The 20,984-nt window shown below is 41.6% G+C and overlaps 1 protein-coding gene across 1 annotated transcript in view; it reads right to left on the bottom strand.

Moving 5' to 3' along the window:
- GAS6 (growth arrest specific 6) overlaps positions 1 to 454 on the bottom strand; it is a 41,833-nt gene extending 41,379 nt beyond the window's left edge. The window contains exon 1 of the mRNA XM_008635855.2: positions 409 to 454. Within this exon, the coding sequence (XP_008634077.2) occupies positions 409 to 454 (46 nt within the window). The remainder of the gene's footprint in view (positions 1 to 408) is intronic.
- Positions 455 to 20,984: the final 20,530 nt, after the last annotated feature.

The raw sequence follows: 20,984 nt of genomic DNA, 5'->3' as shown, positions 1-20,984 counted from the left end.
CGATAGGAGGCCAGTAGGACGCGGGGAGCGGGCGAGGAGACTGCGCTCTCACCTCCAGGCACATCTCTTTAATAGCGCCGGGGCTCACCAAAGAAGCTGGCACCAAACCCAACCCAGTCCTGCTATAAATTAGAAACTTGGGTTCTCCCCACACACCAACACAGGTTTTGGTCAGAAATGCATTTTCAGTTTGTTCCACTATTTCAGGATGAACTCCCTAGGAAAGAGATGAATCCCGTTTATACCAGTATGTTGCAAGCCATACTTTACTGTCCCTTGCCCAACCGAAGTTACACGGGACATGTCCCCTGTGGGAAACCCTGTTAGCTGTAACGTAGAGCTGTAGGGTAAGAGCTGCACTTAGGCTATCTACTGCCACTGCTTTAAAGCCACCCCTCTTATCTGTACCGCTCTGTCGAAGGGTCAATGTGGCCGATAGCTCCAGTAACACCATACCTATACATTCTTCAAGAAAATTTCAGTGGCATAACTTGTTTCAGAAAAAGAACTTGTGTAGTTTAACTTTGTTATTTAGGTATATCTAATACAGACTTTGTGTCTCCACAATAATTACTGGAAATATAACAAATGTAAACAGTGTATTCATATCACATATAGTTGAAGTAAAGTACGTGAAAACCGAAGAGCCAGCCTACTCATTCAAAGCAACCATCCCTAGGCTGGTATCTTCTGTCTGACAATGGCAATAGTAGAGATATAGCTAAGAGGTATAAAAACATATAAACCACCATGGAGTGGCCTTTTCTTTCTGTTTTCAGCTCCTGAAGTGCAGAGGAAGAGCTCTCAGGTGAAAATTGTGTCCACTGCAACACTAACAGACACAAATGTGCCACTTCTCTATGAATTTATCAACTAGCTTTTTGGTCTGTTGGTATGCCTGGACTCCAGGAGTGGTGAGAATTTGGACAAAGACTAGACAGGAACTTTTTCTCACTAGTTTTTAATCCAGGGCTTAATAATTTTACAGGGTACTTGAATTTTTGTCATCTAAGAAACAGTGAATGATCATGCCCTATTTGTTTTCACCATACCAGTTTATAGACCTCTCTCATACGATTTCAGAACCATTCTTTTTCCTGAAAGGAAAAAAAAATTGAGCTTTGTTCTATTACTTGTTTTCAGACCCCTTTGAGCTGGCATTGCTCAAAGCAGCAGTCCCTGCAGTCCCTGTTTCTTTTTTCTGTTCTTTGGCCACATCCATTTCTTGTGCTAGCATGCCACAAACTAAATCAGAATAATCCAACAAAAATGACTAATTTTATTTCAGATCAGTTCCCCCACTGACTTGCTGAACAGCTGCACAAACACCAAAAGGGAGAGGCTTTCAGGAGTGACAGCAAGTAGCTGCAGGCAAAGGAGCTTGGGCCTAATTTCATCAGCAGAGCTGGCCAAAACGCTTTATGAAGCTACAGCTGAAGGCAGAGGTTTCCTAGGACTGGCTGCCACTTTCCTCCCTCTGTCATGTGTCCCCCTGCCCACGTCCACAGATGTGGCTGTGCCATTTCAGCTCAGTCACCTGTCAGGAAACTCTTCCCTTTGTTTAGTGTGTGTGTGTTTTCTACCAGGTTACTGTGCTGAACCAGCTCAGTGACAGCACAAAGAAGTACGGACTGGGATTGCAGCAGTAAATCAATAGTCTGCTCTGGGATTGTAGCCTGAGCCCCTCAAACAGAAACCATTCCCCACCTTTTCATCCTGCCCTGTATATTTTCTGTTTATACTTCTTTTCAGACAATGTGGATAAAACTACATGCAATATTCAAGATATGGTTTTATAGTAACAGTATCCTGCTTCTTTCTTACTTCTGTTTTTCTCTTACTATTTTCAAACATCTCATGGGTCACTTCCTGACCTGTTCTTTTCAAAGAGCCATGAACAAGAGGTCTGAGACCTCTTTCCTGAGAAGAGTTGCTGTTTTACCAGTGAATACAGAAGGTGAGGGTTGTCTTTCATGGATGTGTCACTTTGTGTGTCTGTATATTAAATTTCACTTGTCATTTATTACCCTCTCACATCAAGAGTGTTATCAAGTAATACAGCCAAGCTAACTGAACAGCTTCTTGCTCCCAAAACAGGTTGTCCCACTCTGCCTTCCCTCTACGCTTCCACCTTATCCCCAGATGCACAATCTTTGTCAGCTTTTGTCATTGATGTGACCTCTCAGCAAGTCAATTCAACTCACTAAGCCAAGATAATTTTTTTTTCTAAAAGTCTTCTGATATTCTTGATTACCAGTTTAAGATTTATCTGTACAGATGAATTTTGTATCATCTGCCAACTGACCTCATGGCATTAAACTTCTCAATAAAATTTCTGAAGATGTTGAACAGAAGAGATTCTTGTGGGTTCTGGAAACTGCATTATATTGTGTAATCTAATGATGAATTTTCTTTCTTTCAGATGGTTTTTTATCCTCTTCTGTTTATCCCATATGATCACACTTTGAGAGCATATGGTAAAAGACCAGCTCAAAAGTTTTTTTACAATCCAAGTTTCTAATATTATCAGAACCATACTTATCTAAATAAGTATCACTCCTTGAATCTCAAATGGGTTTGGAAAACAAGACATCTTTCTTGGTATGCAATGCCGATTCTTCTCCAACATATCATTTAGTTTACCAATTCTATTCTTTATTATATTTTCCAGTAAGTTGCTTGGCACAAACATCAAACACTGATTTTGGTGACTCAGAAGTCTTTTCAATAGTTGTATTTTCCACCTTCCATTCTTCTGGCATGGTAGCATTTAAGGCAGATTTAAGCAATGAGTTTCATAATGCATCTTTAATTGTCTTTAGAATTCATGGATTTATTTTTTATTTTTGTTATCTGGTCTCAGCTGTCCCAGTGATGTCTTAGGGAACATGAAAAACAGCATAGAAAAATAATGCTGAAAATATTAAAACAATGTTATATGAACTGCTTGTACTCTCAGCATGTCCCATTTTAGATTCTCTTTTTATTTTACACTAATCTCAACACAAGTTTCCAAATATAAGTCTGAAGGATTAGTTTCCATTGGTTTTTAGACACCAACCAGAAATATGCACCAAATTTAACAAGTTTTGAGAGAAGTGACTAAAAATACAACTAGAAGGTATTCGTTAAGGACCAAAAATCTAAAAGTGATTCATCAGTTAACAGAACTTGAGACACTTACACAAAATTCTGATGAATGTCCATTTGTTTTTCTTCCTTAATTAATCCCAAAATAAAAACCAAGGTAGCATTTGCCTTTTAGAGCAAACCCATGCATAGTGTGTAGCCAAGCTGCAGAGGTGCAGTGGAAGAAGGTTTAACTGAGCAAAGTTCATTTAGGTTCCTACAACTAATTACATTTGTAGGCACCAAACTGTAGAAGGAAACTAAAGTGTCCTGAAAAGAATATATAGGCCTCACAACTTTAGAGCTGAAGAAGCAGGGCAATGGAGCAGGTGAAGGGTCTGCAGCACAAGTCTTATGAGGAGCAGCTGAGGAGGCTAGGGTTGTTTAATCTGGAGTAAAAGAGGCTCAGGGAGGACCTACAACCACAACTACCTGAAAGGAGGTTGTAGTGAGGTGTAGGTCAGTCCCTTCTCCCAGCTAACAAGAGAAAGGACAAGAGGAAATGGCCTCAAGTTGTGCCAGGAGAAGTTTAGTTTGGATATTGGGAAAGGTTTTGTCGCTGTAAGAATGATCAAGCACTGGAACAGGCTTCCCAGGGAAGTAGTAGAATCATCATCCCTGAAAGCGTTCAAAAAACGTGTGGATGTGGCACCTGGGGACATGGTTTAGTGATAGACCTGGAAGTGCTGGATTACCAGTTGGATTTGATGATCTTCGAGATTTTTCCCCAACCTAAACAATTCTATGATTCTATATATGCGTAATGGAGAAGAGGAAGGGATTCCCAAGCCTGCCCTTCCTTCCTTCTATCAATCCTCCAGCTAGGGACACTATGGGGTGCATGGTTCTTGACTTCTGAAGGACCATCTCTTCTGTGTAAAGTACTTGTTTGAGTGCAAGGAAAAATTTATTAGACATGTCCTCTGAGTTGTCCCACACTGCCAAAGTATCTCAGATTTTAGTGCAAGTGACTGTTTCACATGCTCATTCCACATTCATTTCTTGTTATTTTTCCTTCAAAAGTGCTCTTAAGGTGTCATTCCTATTTTTTCTTGTATTCTATGGGTAGGGAGGAGTAGAAGGCTATGAGATTACATCAGAATGTTTAAGAAATGAAATGACTGTGGAAAGAAGCATACTTAACCAAAAAAATCCCTCTGAGAGTAAGTTAGCTGATTCCATGATCCTTGACCTGAATGCAGTACAGGCTGGCCATATGCCAGATGTACTCAGCACATTAAGATCTGGAACATGCTTCTAAGTTGTGAACTCTAATTCACGGGCTAATTGCAGGAAATAAACCAGACGTTTCAAGGACAAGGAAGTTCTGAACTCTCATCTTGTTCTCCCCATGCCTGTGTTGGTTCCAGGTGAAGGAGATTTCCTTTCATTAGAGGCTAAAATGGTGACTGAAAATGGCTTTAGGCACTAGCAAAACCAAATTGCTTATCTGGGCAGTGGCACTCCCTCTGCAGCAAGCAAGACAACAAAGAAACTCCTGGGCAGAATGTGCCACTGCCATCCATGGGTGAACTCCCAGACTAAATGGCACTGAGCAAAAGCATCAGGCCTCCTGCCACAGCCTACAGGACATCATGGCTCCTGGTTTATTATATACCTCTGCAGGACATTGAAGGGTTGAGGTGGGGATGCAGGACCAGAGGGTCTGTTTTCTGTGCAGTCTGAGTCATCACTAAGCACCTGGAGGCAGGGAGCCCAATGGGGCTGTTGTATTTGTCATGACAAGATGTTGTGGAGAAGAAGGAGAAACTAGAAGAGGATCTTCCATAACTGACTGTGCTCTTTACTTCTTACCCCTTTGAAAAGAATAGCTTTGCTTTTCTCCATTTTTAAAACAACCTCTGCATCTCTGAGATCCAAGCATTAGATTGTGGAGTTAACTGCATTGTGGAGGAAGCCCAGTTCCTTCTATCTCACTCCTGCCTTTGCATGTCTGTTATCTAGTTGAGGATATTAAATTAAGTTGTAATAGATTTCTTGCTTGAGGATAAAGTGCCCATTGTACCATCACTAAGTGATGACTCTATTATCTCCTTATGTTGTCATTTGGCATAAGAATTTTGTAGAGGTTGAAAGATATCTTGGTTTTCACCACGTGACAAGGCAAAGAAGGGAGCTCACAAACTGGAACTACTGTGGGCAGACAGATCATAAATAATGCTAGGATGCCCCTGACAGATCATAAATAATGCTAGGATGCCCCTGACAGGTAATTTATAACAAAAAAGCAGAACCCAAAATATCCTACTGTCTTCACACACACACAAATCTTGTCTGTATGGAAAAATCACACAAAAAATTCCTTACAGAAATAGTGTTTGAAGAGCTGAGGATTTGTAATTCTGCTTCATCCAAAGGTGAAAAAGCTCCTGTAGCAGCATGTGTACCCTGCCCAGGTGGACCTCAGTTAATTAGACAAAGTATGGGGTCCCACACCAAAAATTAAAGATTTCTTCTTGTCATCAGCAGGACTTGAACCCAGACTGCAAGGCGGGAACCTTTCACGGTACCAATGCAATCCCTGCTGCTTGGGAAACCCATTTGGTAGATCCATCTGGACCTTCTCCTAATGTGCCACTGCCGCACATGAGCTGGGGCTTTTTGCACAGCCTGCCCTTTTCTTTTTAAAAACAACAGAGGTTTGAACATGTCAGCTTCATTTAATGTCTGGGTGTAAAGTGAATCAAAATAAATTAAAATTGTGAAGTATTTGTGATGATGAGAAGTGAAAGTTGGAAGGTAACAAAAATAGGATGCGATCCTTCTAAGAATATTTCCAGGCACTCAGCGTAATGCTGGATGGGCATGCAGCTCCACTGAAAGACATTACTAATGCATATGTGAAACCTTATTCAAAGACACAGATTGATGTAGAATGAAAGTGGTGATGAAAAAGGATGTCAAAAGGATTGAGAAACTGCAACTAAAACCAGTTATAAGCCATGCTTAGAATCAGGCTATTTTCAGATTCCTGGATAAATTTGAAAAACTGCTTTCTCCTCTTCCAAGTATAAATCCTTCATGGAGCCACACAAACATTTGTCTTTGTTTAGATCAGGCGAATATTTTTGTGGGAGAATGTGAAATTTCATCCAGAGGTCTTTAATAATGTTAATGGCATAAAATTCCTCTTCTCTGGTGTGTTCAAATTAAACATTTTCTAATAAAAGCAATCTCAGAAAAGGTGCCCTTATGCTGCACAACTTTTTTGAGTGATTACCATGTATTAACTTGAGAAGAAAATGGTTAGCTTTCAAAATATGCTTAATTCTAGTGACTATGAAATGGATGAGAAGAATAAGTAAATATAGATTAGAGAGAAAAACAAAGATTTGGATTAAAAAATGGAGCTGAATGAATGGGGAGAAATGTAGAAGGAAGGTTGTTCATCTTTCACATGTGCCATTTAACTCAAAAGGAAATTTCATGAAAGACTCCCTAATTAATGTCTCTCTTCAATAACGGATCCAAACCCTATTTTCTGACATTGATGCATTATGCTGGAGGGAGAAGGAGAAAAGCTTCTTTTCCTACAGGTGCTAGTCATGCCTGTGTCCATATGCTGAACTGAATGACCAGAGGAATAACCTTTGCAAGGGACCAACTTCTCTTCAGGACCATTGGGTTTCCTGCTGGATGCTCCGCAGCTGAGAAAACTGAGTATTACTTTGAAGCACTGCAGCAACACGGACATTTATGTTTCTTCTTCTGTCTTCTCTGATGTCCTCGACCCAGTGGAAGTGTGCTGAGTTAAAACAAGGGGCACCCTGGTGATGAAGAAATTATTGTGACTTGCATGATTGTCGGGGAAGTGTTGAGAGAAAACACAGTGTCAGCAGATGGAGCCCAGTTCTGAACTGTAGTGAGGACAAGAGTTCAACAAGCCTGAATCCCAAAACCAGACTCTGAGTAGGAATGCACTTTTGAGTGATGTAAGGTGTTTCATAAACATTGCTGGCGGATGGGATTTGGGTTTTATTAAGCCATTGGTATATCAATGTACTATGAGGTCATCATGGCTGCCATTCCTATGCATTCCTCATGTGCTTGTGTCCTAGGGGATTTTTAGTTGTTTGAATAAAGCCTAAAATAATTATAAATAAATTTTAGGGTGACATGAGAAGGAGAAGAATATTGCAGCAAAACAGTAAGAACAAATATAAGCCCATACAATGTGTTCTACCCTACAAAACCTCACCAGGGATAATATAAACACCAAGATGGCAAGTGGAGTTGCTGAGACATTACATAAGTTAGAGCTATATGTCCAAGGCAGGAGGGAGAGTACTGACACCCATTGCTGCCTCTGAAAAGGGCTTCTTAGCAGAAGAGCATGATGTATTCTTTATTGTTCTCATTAACTCCAAGCAATACACCCCCTAACTTAAAAAATTATTTGTGTGTTGAAAAAAACGATTGGCTTATTGGAAGTCAGTGGCTAAAACTCCCAGCTGTATAACACATTATAATGGGACAGTGAGAGACAAAAACAGAGTTTTAATGACATGTAGCTCTTGCCAATGCTTTGAGCTCTTAGAGGGAACTCTGCTCTGAAGCAGCCTCCATACACCAATCTGGGTTTGGAAGAAGGGAGAAGAGCTGTCACTGCAGAACAGCTCTCAAACCCTGATCCCTGGGGCAAGCTGCTGATGGTTGGGAAGAGTTGCCTGGTAACAAGGAGCTGCTGCCTTCTCATTTCCAGCTGTTAAACTGCATTGGAAGGAGCTGAATAACACCAGAATAGAAACTTAGCTTATAATTTGTGGTTTAATGTAATGAAATAGGAGTCATTTTATGGCATCTCTGAATTGTTTAGGACACAAGTCTTTGCAGCAGAGTTCTAGCAGGTCCATGTTGCAAAATGAAAACAGGGCTTTCTGTAATCTTTTATTGATGAGCTTCTTGTTCTAACAAGAATTGTCAGTGGAGTGCTGTAACCTCTGGTGTGTGTAAAGGATGGGGAGAAGCAGAGGGGATTTTAACAGAGCAGGACAAGAAATAGACATAACCAAGAAAACAAAGTCATTTTTTGGAAAGCGTATGCAAATATATGTATTAAAATATCTACATTTATATTTAATTTTTGAATGGAAAATACAATATCTGATGTGCTGATTTCTCCATCGAAATGGAAATGTGTACATTTACCTATTGTTAATAATAATAATAATAATAATAATAGGAAGGGTCTGAGTTTAATTCTAAAACAGGTGCTCTGCTTTCTTTTCTGGAAGGCAAATTCTGTCCAGTTTGAGAGGCACTGAGAGGTGAATGAGGCCTGTTAACTTCTTTGTGGGAGAAAAAGTAAAATGGAAGTGTGGGTCAGGCCAGACCCAAGGGCTATCTTGCTATAAGACTGTTATCATTGAGGGAAGGACTTTCCGGATGTGTTGTTGGGCAACCTGTACTGACTGCCGTGAAGTTTCCATCTTCAAAAGCTAGAGGAAAGGAGAATGCCTGCAAAAACCCAAGCAAACAAAAAGGAGGTGTGAGCCATCCTCTGAAGTCCTGGGAACAAAAGGTGGCATTGATGCGAGCGTCGTCAGGGAAGGCAGTCATGGGGCCTGCTTATGTTCTTTTGAAGGGTTGTAAACAACAGAAAGAAAATATCAGCTTTGATTTAAAGTCAAAAAATCATTGTTCAGTGTGCTGCTTTTGGCTGGGGTAGAGTTAATTTTCTTTATAGTTACCATTATGGGGCTATGACTGAAACAGGGTTGATAACTAAGGATGTTTTAGCTATTGCTGAGCAGGGCTTGCACAGCATCAAGAGTTTTTGTGCGTCTCACCCCACCCCACCAACCAGGGAGGGGGTTGGGGGTGCACAAGGAGCTGGGAGGGGACACAGCTGGGACAACTGACCCCAAGTGACCAGAGGGAGTATCCCACACTATATGGTGTCATGACCAGCATATAAAGCTGGGGAAAGGAAAAGGAAGGGAGGAATGTTTGGAGTAGTGGTGTTTATCTTCTCAAATCACAATTACACATGATGTTGCTCAGCTTTCCTGGATTGACTGGATACCTGCCTGCCCATGGGAAGTGGTGGATGAATTCCTTGTTCTGCTTTGCTGGCATGAGTGGCTTTTGCTTTGCCTCTTAAATTGTCTTTGCCTCAACCCAGGAGTTTCTCACTTTTACCCTTCTGGCCCTTTCCCCCGTCCCACTGGGGAAGAGTGAGTGAGTGGCTGTGTGGGGCTGGAGTTCAACCATGACATTAAGCAACATGTTATTTTAACCAGGAAAATTACAGAGGGAGAGGGATATCTAGGTGAATTATGACTTCCTTTTTCAATTACAGATTGCTCTGAAAGATATGGTAATGTCACCATACATTGCTATTGAGAGCTGGTTTTGAGCCTGTGTTGTGCTAATTTTATCAAATACCAAAACCTTCTAACATTGGTACTTAGAATGGGCAAGAAACACATCAAAAAAACATGTTTCATTCACGTGCAATCTGATCTTCAGGTAAATGTACTTCCCAGTTCTCTTCTCTGCAAGAAATCCTTTGTGTATTAGGAAGACAGTGATATTGTGAAAACACAAAAAAGGAGGCACACAAAAATAAAACCAGTCTGTACCCCCATCCATAGATGCATACAAATATGCACATATATGTATCTCCACATCCATGTCTGTATTGGCATGTGCCAACATCCCATAAACACGAATTGGTTAAGCTTCTTACAGCAGTCCTCTGAGACAGGAGGGTATTATTCCTGTTTACAGATTAGAAAGCTGGAGTCTCAGGGAAATTCAAAGCTAAAACCCAGGAAGAGCTGGAATTGACTTTATTTTTTGAAGTCCAAGGTGGGGGATTTATGTCTAAGATTTACGGTACCATCTTTTCTTTTCATTGTTTGACTTGATTTCAAAATTTCTATGGCAAAGAGAGAAAAATCATGGAATAGGATAGTGTTTAAATAAAAGGAGAAAATTATTGTTTCCTTTTAAGTCGAGAGAGGGGAAATCTTTCCTTCATCTTAGCTTGTATCAGAGCAGTAATTTAAAAATGAAGTGCTGATTCTTCAAAAAGAAATTTAGTTTTGCTACCACTGATGCCAGCTGGGTCTGCAAGCTCTACCACAGGAAGAGATGAATAAGCAATTGAGAAAACCTGAATGAATTACACCCAGACCACAATAATTAAAGCCCTTCTTGGATCTTAAGGACTGGAACCAGACAAACAATGGTCCAAAAGTCCCAGTCCAGCGCCATTGCATTTTGGTGTGCACAGTCCAGTGCATAATATAAACGCAGCAGCACCCCCTTTTTAATGGAATAAAGGGGGCAAAGTAGGTCTGGAAGGGCAGCAACCCCTTTTACAGACTGGTATAAGAGGCAAATAAATCTACCCCCACTGCAGGACACAGGCTGGGGCTTTCTTCAGCCTGTGGTGCCGACTCCTTGTCCCTGAGGAGCATACTCTCACTTCCTATAAACAATGCTGTGAAGCAATGGAGATGATGGAGGGACCTGTGATACTGTGGTGTATGGAGAGGACACTCCGTAGGGATGCAGATACCAGTAAGGGCATGGTTCATCTGACACTTATTTCAGGTGTCTGGTTTGGGATTAAATGATTCACACCCTGAATACATTACACATTGGTTAAAAAGCCTCTTTCAGAATTTCAATGATTATTTATACATTATATTGTATACAATATAGAGTGACTGTATATTGTATACAAGATCCATCCTAACACTGGATAGTGGCCTCTGCTGCAGATTCTTCACTAGATTTACTCAGAAATTACTTGTATTGACTCTCTTCAAAGGCAACCCAGTCACCAAGTGGTTGCTCTTTGTCTATAATCACTTAGCTTTCATCTATGGTTTGGCACCAGCTGCACCAGGAAAAGGCATATAATTGCAGTTTGCTTCTAAGTTATTTGACTAGAAGTTCAAATTCTAAATCTCAGAAATTACACATTGGTTATAACAAAGAAAAAAAATTCAAGTATTCTGTTAAGAAACGGGTGTTAAGCAAAATACTCCTAAGTCAAACTAATATTAATATCTGAAAAAAAAAACCCAAAACAAAATGGACAGAAACTTCAATTGTTATCTGGCTATAAAATTAAGTTCACTCTCTTCAAAGGCAACCCAGTCACCAAGTGGTTGCTCTTTGTCTATAATCACTTAGCTTTCATCTATGGTTTGGCACCAGCTGCACCAGGAAAAGGCATATAATTGCAGTTTGCTTCTAAGTTATTTGACTAGAAGTTCAAATTCTAAATCTCAGAAATTACACATTGGTTATAACAAAGAAAAAAAATTCAAGTATTCTGTTAAGAAACGGGTGTTAAGCAAAATACTCCTAAGTCAAACTAATATTAATATCTGAAAAAAAAAAACCCAAAACAAAATGGACAGAAACTTCAATTGTTATCTGGCTATAAAATTAAGTTCAGCTGTTTTCTTACAAGAGCTTCTCAGTTCTTATTTTTATTGTGTGCATTGTTTATACATTGTGCTCTAGAAATATTTTATTGCATAAATGTTTGGCTTACGGGAGGGAGGAAATGGTGGGAAAAAACCCCAACAAATAATCCAGTGTATTTAAGGCTTTCAGTCTGTACATATGCTGCAAGGAAGATTCCAACAGTGTGGCTTGCTATATGCCAGGTGCATTTGCTGCCTGGAAACGAAGCTCAGCTTTTCCTAGCAGTTGCAACTCTGTTGAAACTAGAAATCTTCAATATGCCCATCACTTGCGCAGACACCAGCTCTTAGGGCAAATGTAGTAAATGAACAGGAGCGCACATTTTGGGGATGAAGCCCCCCAAATCTCAGATGCAGTACCCTGAAGCAGGAGATTTGCTGTGTGTGGGCTGAGTGAGTTACAGACCATGAGCAGAGGAGCTGTGCAGAGTGGTGGGGTTTGCAGCAAGGCCAGCCAGTGCTTTTCAAGGGATTTTGGTGGGACATGAAGGAGAAAGATGCTGTACCTGCTGCACTGTTGTTGCCCTGTGTCTCCCATGGACTGTGCCACACTCTAACCTTCAGGAAGAAAAGGGCATGTGAGCCCAAAACTTTGTGTTAGGTGCCAAACAAAAAGGTAAAACCCTGTGGCAATGCCACTGGTGTGACTCCTGTACATCTGTTAACCTGTGACACAGGAGCTCATGTGTGGCCCCATGTGCATACATCCCACATAACTATATAGACTCATTGCCCAGGATGAAGGTGATTGCCCTTGGCAGTGCTTCAGATGTCTCAACTCAAAGCTGTGGCTGCATCCAGGGTGCCATGCAAGGAAGATTAAATCTGGGACCAGAACCACCCCAAGAACCAGCACACACTTACCTGAGGGGCAGAGGCATAGAACCTCCAGCAGCCCTCTCCATCCTCTCTGTGTGCTCAGATATCTCCAGAGTGACCCTGTTGCCTGAAACCCATTGATGGGAGCCATAGAGGAGCTGCAGCACAAGCTGTTCCCATGTGATGATCCCTGAACCCCGATCTCTTCTCCCACTCTCTTGCTGCACCAGGGGTTCAGTGTCCCCATACCTGTGGGTAAATGGAGGGGCTCCTCTGATGCTCACTCAGCTCCTCCTGCTGTGCTTGGGAATGCTGCCTCCACCTCAAAAGGGCTCCCTCCAAGTGCACTTCCTTCTTCCTTCCCTGTGTTCAACTTTTAATATGCATCCCTATAGCACTGTGCAGCTTCCGATGGGGGCTGATAAGACGATTAGTTTTTTTTTTAAAGGCAGAAAACCAATGCAGATGACATTCACTGTGGGTTTTGATGTGTGTGGCTTGATGCTTATCAGCTCAATTATACTGCAGGGAAAGAAATGGCAGGATTGTTCTCCTGCTCCTGCATGAAGGTTAACAAGAAAAACCATGAAACACTTTGTGTTACAATAAAGCGTAACTGGGGCCTTCACAATTGCAGAAGCAAAGTGGGTTCTCTGGCCAAATTAAAGAAAGTGGAGAATTGCCAAGGAAAACACTTTTGTCCAGCTTAGCTTATCTGATGTTACCAGCATGTAGTGATACATTATCATAGAGAGTTATTTCCTCTGTTAAACATAGAAGCAAGCACAAGTATGGATAAACAATGCATGCAACCAAACCCCAAGTGTTTAATTATTTTAGCTTATCATGGTGGGAAGCAGGGGTGGAGGGGGAAGGAGATAAAATTAAGCATTCCTCAAAGAGCCCAGCTACTGCTTTCTATGCTGGAATTGTCTCCATCAGAGAAGGAAGCCTGAAGCACAGAGCAAGTGGCTGTCCTGCAGCCAAAAGCTCTCACAGAGCCCCGGTCTGTTGCACTGAGCAAGGTTGGGAGGCATGACTCAGGGTGATCCAGACCTCATGTCCTGGGAAGTGCACAGGAGGAATCAAACATCTTACCTGCCTTTAGATGTGTCTGGAGCAGATATTTGTGTCTGATCCACTCACTACAGGCTTTCCTCATGAAAAGCAGAGGGATGCAGATACCGGTAAGGGCATGGTTCATCTGACACTTATTTCAAGTGCCTGGATTGGGATTAAATGATTTACACCCTGAATACATTACACATTGGTTAAAAAGAGACTGTTCCGTAGTAGATGTCTGTGTTACAAATATGGATATTTCTGAAAGAGCCCATAGGCCACCACAAGATTTCCTTGTGGCAGTTGCCCTCAGCCATCATCGTTGGCCGCTGGGATCTGTACGGCTTTGCCCACCCAACTGGCAAAGGGAAGGACAGGAAACCAGAGACTTTCCTTCCTATGAATAAGATCCTAACCCTTCAAAGCAAATGGGTAAATTTTCACTGCAACAAGGAGGAGTGGCAAGGATTATCTACCCAGATAATGCAGTTTCACAAGTAGTTATCCCTTTATCCTTGAATCCTGTAGTTGGACTATTCAGGTAATTCCAGTGCATCCCAGATCAGAAGTCTCTGAGCAAATCAGAACCTATAGAAAAATTTCGAAGAGAAAGCATATGGTACAGTAAATGTTGCTAATTACGACAATAAACCAGTCTTTAGTAGAGCAGTATTGCTTCAGAGCTGTTTGTTAGGATAAATTTTTATGCCGCCAAGATAACATACAAAGGACCAACGGGATTTTCCATGATGAAGGACTAGAATTTGTTGGTGTGGCTGAGACAGGGGTTCTGTGTGGTAGCACCCCATTATCTCCATACCTGGAAGATGAGGAGCAGAACTTTGGCTGAATGTCCAGAACAAGTTCTGGGTTGTGAAATCTCTGTGTGAGGGAGCAATGACAGCTCCACCGACCTTCAGGTCTGGCTCAGGTAAGGCTGTGTCAGCACCCTGCCTCCCCTCCCATTGCCTGGAGGGTAAACCATGAACAGGGACATAATTTCCTCACTGATAATCTGCAGGCCACTGGATCCTTTTTTGCACATTAAAATGTACTTTGATATGCTAAAATCCAGCTCCTGCCTATACCTTTTCAGTTAAATTGTGCAGGGTGAGACACAGCCTCTTCCAATAGCATATCCTGATTCATAAACTAGGACATTCACTGGCACAGTAGCAAAAAATGTGTTTATTAACTCTTATGTACAACAAACAGGTGTTGATGGCAAAAACCTTCTGCAGAAGGTCCCAAGTAACCTGCAGGCTGAACAGAGAGTTGTAGAGTTGTCTCATTCCTTGCCAGCGATCCTTGGATGTCATCCAAAATTACCTGTGGCTTCTTGAGTTTAGTTCAGTTGGAGCTGAGAATCAGCAAGAGAAGTGTGTGTGAGCATCTATATATGTAGAAGCAAAAAAAGTGACATATTGAACACTGCATCTTGGTAGCCTGCATATAAGCCATGGGGAACACCATAGGCAGTATACATATTTAGCATGTATACATGGCCACTTGAGAGCCACAGTTTAAATTCATGATGCTGAAAGTCTTGATTCAGAATAACACCAATCAACACTGAGTCTCTGTCAGATGCTGGTGCTTTGGATTTCATTACATTGTCACACAAAGGTGAGGAGCAATATCTTATGGGGCTTTCTGTACTAGATCCAGTCCAGAAAAACTATCAAGTGTGCATTACTTCAGGCATGTAGAAAGTAATTTGTACATCTTGATGTGAGGCAGGCTGCTTATGTTCTTTTGTAGTGTGGAGCTGTACATCTAGATTCATGAGTAGGATCCAGATCCTAAAAAAAAATTGAAAAGATCAATGCCTTTGCAAAAGTAAACGTTTAGGTCAAGTCCTGGATATTTTCTTCCAGATAATACTCAAAACTAAAAATTAAAAAGAAAGAAACCAGGAAAATCTTGAATCTAGATGTAGTCTAATGAAATTTGAATCTGCAACAAATATTCTTATTTCATAAGAATGAAATAAGACAGTGAGAATGTGGTGAAATCAGCAGAAAGTACCTCTAATCCTAAATTTCTTATAACTCATTATAAAAAAATGACTCAGTGACATAAAAGCCTAGACTAAGCAGTCTCTGATTCTCTTTCTTTAACCAATTTCCAGAAATTAAGCTAGAATAAGCACCTGCAGTATAAAAGGCTCCAAACCTCACAGGAATTGCTAGAGGTTAGCAATAGACTGTGGTGGGACTCATCTGAATAGGACAAAGTAGGATAAATGGTACATGGACATTTTTCCTGGTGTGCTTGTAGGCATGTCCATGTACCATCTCAAACTGAGACTTGCCAACACCAACAGTTCTGTGGATGTGAGCAGAACAGAGATAGAACTAAGTCAAACAAGCCAACAGAGAAGCTATTCACCATTTCTGTGGAGATAGAGCAGTTGCTCCCACATGGAAACAGCTCATCCCTACATACCATGCTCCATCTCTCAGGTACGGTGTCACTTCAGTTCATAACATCAGTACGGAGCTCATGTGAAGCTAGGAGAGGGGCATGGAGTATCCTCTGCTTTAAATGTATTTGGACACTGCACAGTCAACTTCAGTTAGGTTATTTTATGGATCCAGCTATAATATCTGCAGGAATTCTCAGGACCAGGCCACCTGGCCTTGCTCAACTAGCACTGCTGTGCCCAGCAGTTTGACTGCTTTCACCCATTGCCCTAACAGTGGCACAGGCAGTGGTAGCAGAAAGCCGAAACTGGGTCAGTCTTTGCTTTGTTTCTTCATCTGTGGGAAGTGTACAGAGGACTGAGATTGGAATTAAAAGGTCTGCAGCGAGGAAAATAAAAAAGCCTAAGGGATGCCCAGTAGTTTGAAAGACTCCAAATGTGTTTACATCCACTCATTTTTCCTTTTTCCTTATTCTCTGGTACTTTAAGAGTACTGTAGCACAAAAACTTCTTGAAGCGGAAGGACTATCCCAATCATGGAAACATATACACTGAACAAAGTTCAGGCATCAAATAAAGGTCTTCCTACCACAAGCAATAGTAGCATGCTCAGAGTTAATTTCGTGTGTGGGATTCAAACTTAGCAGCCTATTTTGAGTCAAAGGACCTTCTGGCTCCCTGCAATTAAAAATGGAACTGATTGAATTTTTCATCAGCCCTGTTTATATTTACACATTCTTGTGTGGTTAAAATCCGGGAGTTTTGTGGGTTGTGTTTTTGTCTCTGTGACTGTGGCATATTTAAAAAAACAACCTGAAATGTCAACAATATGAAGAGGAGACAACAGCGACTGTCTGAGATTACTCTAAGTGCTTTATTTCCTACAAAGGAGGAATAAAAAATTCATATCTGCTTTTATACATAGGCTAATTTATGAAGCGTTTCAGGAATTCTGTACTGTTCAGACAATTTTCATTGTCATTGGGGGAAACAACAAAGTTTGGTACATTGCTGAGAAACATTTGTGTCTTTAGCATCTCCTGAAGACTCATCTGCAGTTTTATTGCACACCACAGTGCTCCATTCTGCAGGTCACTTCAAGCCTAGTTCTGATTTTAATGGGACAAATGGCAGTTCTAAATACTCCCTTTGGTAGCAAGTGAATACAGCCCATTCATTTCAGTTAACAAAAGTTCAGTCAATGTAACATTTTCCTTCTGAAAAATAAATGGAAATATCTTTAAAAATGAGCCTAAAATAGATACTTACATAATGAAAAAGACCATTCCTTATGTTCTTCCAATTTGTATTCATTTTGGCTCCTTCAACAGCAGCTATTGGTGATGAAGCAGTTGAAAAAGAGCCTAAGTCATTGAAACAGAGTTAAGTCAAGTAATACCATGACCTATATATTCCTATTAGGTGACTTGCTACACTTGCATGGTTCCAAGTTAAAAAGAATATGTGTTTCTCTGGGAACATATAGCCTGGAAAAAGCATATAGATGATAATAATAATAAAAAAGCATGTGACTGAACATGGAAAGACACATCTGTGAGTAACTGCTGCTGTACTTTTTCTCAAAATCCATCAGTTTATCATAAATTTTCATGTCTGTGCAAGGATATTAAGAGATATTGAGTGATGTGGTAGTTATTGGAATCATTACAAAACCAACAAATCTGAGGAGAAAGCCAGTTTTACAGCATTCTATTTACTATACAGGACAAGCAATAGAATACACTGCTAAAATTTTGAAACTTTACAGTTAGAGTGAGTAAGCACTTGGTAAGAAAAGCCCAGTTTTGCAGCAGGTTTCAATTACATCCATAATGGATTTCAGGGCAGTTACATCAGCTCCTATATGCTGGGTAAATCAAGAGGTGGATTAGCATGGATGAATTGTGCAAAGAGGTAGTTTGTGCTTCTTCTCTCAGTTATTCCACCTCCATTTTCTTCTGTGAACACACAGATTTCTCAGGAAGCAGTCAGAGTTTTCAAAATAGCCCTGTAATTAACTGTAGACAGGTTTTGCCTGTTCAGTGATCAGGCTGCTGATGAAATTACCTTCCCTGAGTACCTAGGAGTCTGTGATCATGTTTGCTGTATATTTACGTTGTCTGTTCAGAATTATGTTAAATTCTTGCCTTATGCAGGCACAATTTCTATTGCACTATTCAACAGAAAAAAGTAAATACTAGAAACACAAACATTTTCCCAGTTCAATCACTAAGAAGCAGACTGCGGTGTTTGGAAAGTATATTTTAAATGGGAGGATGGGGAGACTTCACAAATGATTAAATTATACCTTATTTGATGATATTTTAAAAGCAAACTGAGAATTGGAAAAAAATCTATAGGCTAAATATGGCCTCCATGAGCTTTTAAAAACCCCAGTACAGAGTCCTACAGGTCTTTAGGACTACAATTATAAAATCAGAAAGCCAAATACCATGGTTAATTGTGTAGACATAGTCCTCTCACCTTTCCATGCCTCCTCTGTCTCAATAACCATTCCTGAAAAACCTCGGCAGCAACTGCTGACAAGCAGACAAGCAAGGAATCCCCCTGTGATGGTCTGAACGTCCCAGTGATCTATTTCACCCTGCTGTTTGACTCGGGAGAGCAAGCTTCCTCTGACACAAGGGGCAAGTGAGGAGGAAGCGTAGCTCCAAAATGATGTGCAGCTGGTAGGAAAAGGTGAAGGCAGAGCAGGAGATGTTTTAAGCAGATTTGGGGGTACTGGTGTGTTTGTGGCTGTGGTGGAGGGTGCCTGAGGTGATGGTGAGGTTGTCAAGCCATCCAAGCTGGGAATTGTTGTTGACTTCACCAGTGCTACCAGGTGCAGCAATGGAGGCTCATGTGGGGGCAGGAGCCATAAAATACCTGATAGAAAGTGCAGCAGCCACAGGAAGACTCTTTGGCTGTACCCCCTTTTCCTTGTCTTCCCCCTCTGCTCTCAGCAAACCTGGAGGTGAGGAGAAGACTGCAGGAGCTGCAGCCAAAGGATGCAGCTGAGGTGGAGGCAGGTGGGGCAGTTTCTCCTGCCCACAGAGTGTCTCTCTATGGCCATGGGCCACACAGGCTCTGGAGTTCACAGCGGCAGCAGCAGACCTGTCAGATGTGGGAAGAGGTGGGTGGGATGAAGATTGGTTCCCTGAAGGGTCCCAGGGTTGTGGACAGCACAGACCTTGCGTGAGCACTGTGAGGGCGAGGGGATGGTAAACATACAGGGCTCTCAGTGGTCAAGGAGGCTGTGAAAAGAAGTTCTCTGGAAGATGGGATAGCGGGCTGGCTTTGCTGGAGCAGAGGGATAGGGATGCTGTAACCCACAGAGCTATCAAAGGGGAGCATGCTGAAAGGGCTTCAGTTGATTGAGAACTACAGTGATCTGTCAGAAAGCAGGACAAACTCCCATCCTGTCATTGCATGGTTGGCCAATGACTTCAGAAAAATTCTGTGCAATTTCCTTTCTAAAAGAAAATGTTGTTTTGAAGTAAGCCTGTGCATTTTACAAATGTGCCAATATACTGGCTGACAGCTCCTATTCCAGAAGAAGAATACATTATTTCTTTTTGATAGGAGGTCAAATAAAGAAGGGAATGGACTGAAACCAAATTCCAGTATATTTGTTATTTCCAAGCTCCTAATTCAGAAGAACAGTGTTGCACAACATTTTTTGCGATTTCATCCATGATTGTTCTCTGAGGGATCAACATTACAAGACACACTCATGTGGACAGCCTGGGCAAATATCTCCTTACAAATTCCATGAGGATGAAGAACAAGATTTTCTGGAAATCACTCAGTGCAAAACACATTTGTGTTCAAATTCCATTTGAAGAAAAAAGACATGAACACAAATAAAACACATGGTGAAACTTTCAGACTTCAATGGCAAATCTTGTTTAGCTTTCACCTCTGCTCTCAGATAGGAAGACTCCCATGCTCTCTTAAAAACTCTATAAGCACCAATACCTCTTCCTCCTTCCCCAGGCCACTGCCTGCATCCCCCCCCCTCCACCCCAACCCCAACAGGATCTTCTGGCTTTAGCTTCTCACTTTGGTATCTTCAGAGCTATTCTACTCAAGAAAAAAGGGCAGGGGGGTCAGCTAGAGCCCTGTACTGCCTGCACACTTCGTGTTTAGCTGTGTTCTGGACTGCTCCGCACAGCTCTCTGCAGTGTGAGCCTGACCTAGAGATCCTTAAGCAGCACAAATGTGACGTGAGTTCTTCAGTGATCCTTGGCTGTGGTATGTGGCCCTTGTCAGTTTAGCTGAGAAGAACCATCCTCCAAATCCTTCCTTTGTGAAAGGGAAACCAGAGAGCTCCACCCTTCCCAGCCCATGTTGCTGCTGCCAGGGTGTGCGTGGTGTCAGGCAGCACAGCTGGTAGGGTTGCACAAGCAGCTACAGGTGACATGGGAAGGAACTGGGAAGAGGCTGGGAGTACTGGGAAAGACACAGTAATATTCCTTTGTCTGGTTTAGAGTTCTAGTTGTCTTCCCTTATCTCAGGCTTTCTGGTGTTTCGGGGTTTTTTTATAATGATTTATGAATTCGTCTGTACACAGGACAGGCAACAAGCATAGCCATAAAAATAAAACAAAGTGAAAGAAAAGCAAGAGCAGAGGCTGGAACAGTACCTGGAGTTGTAGCAGTAGGATGCAAAAGGTCACAAAAGAAAAAAAAACATGTGAAAACAGACTTTGTTGACTCTTCTGCTCCCAGAGCCAGCTTGGGCTATTTTCTGGGACTTCTTTCCCTCTTACTAATTTCCAGGCTGGCTAAATTTCTCAGTATCTCTTAAATTCAAAAGCAAACTGTGGCTACAGAAGCACATCTGTCTCAGCAGTCACAGAATCACACACTCTTGTTTTGCCTTCCTGCACCACTAAGCAGTCCTCAGTCACAAAGCTGAGGTTACTGCTTGAAGTTTTGCACAGTTCAGCCTGTGCATGCCAGGGACTTTGCAACATGAGGATGTCAGCTGCAAAAAAACCCACCAAAACAAAAATGGCTTGAGGGATCATTGTTGTGCACTGTGGGTCATCTGTGTCCCACAGATCAAGGGTAAAA

Source organism: Corvus brachyrhynchos, unplaced genomic scaffold (genome assembly GCF_000691975.1).
Source record: "Corvus brachyrhynchos isolate BGI_N302 unplaced genomic scaffold, ASM69197v1 scaffold83, whole genome shotgun sequence".
In the NCBI taxonomy this organism is placed as follows: Eukaryota; Metazoa; Chordata; class Aves; order Passeriformes; family Corvidae; genus Corvus; species Corvus brachyrhynchos.
This window is presented reverse-complemented; position numbering and strand designations above follow the sequence as displayed.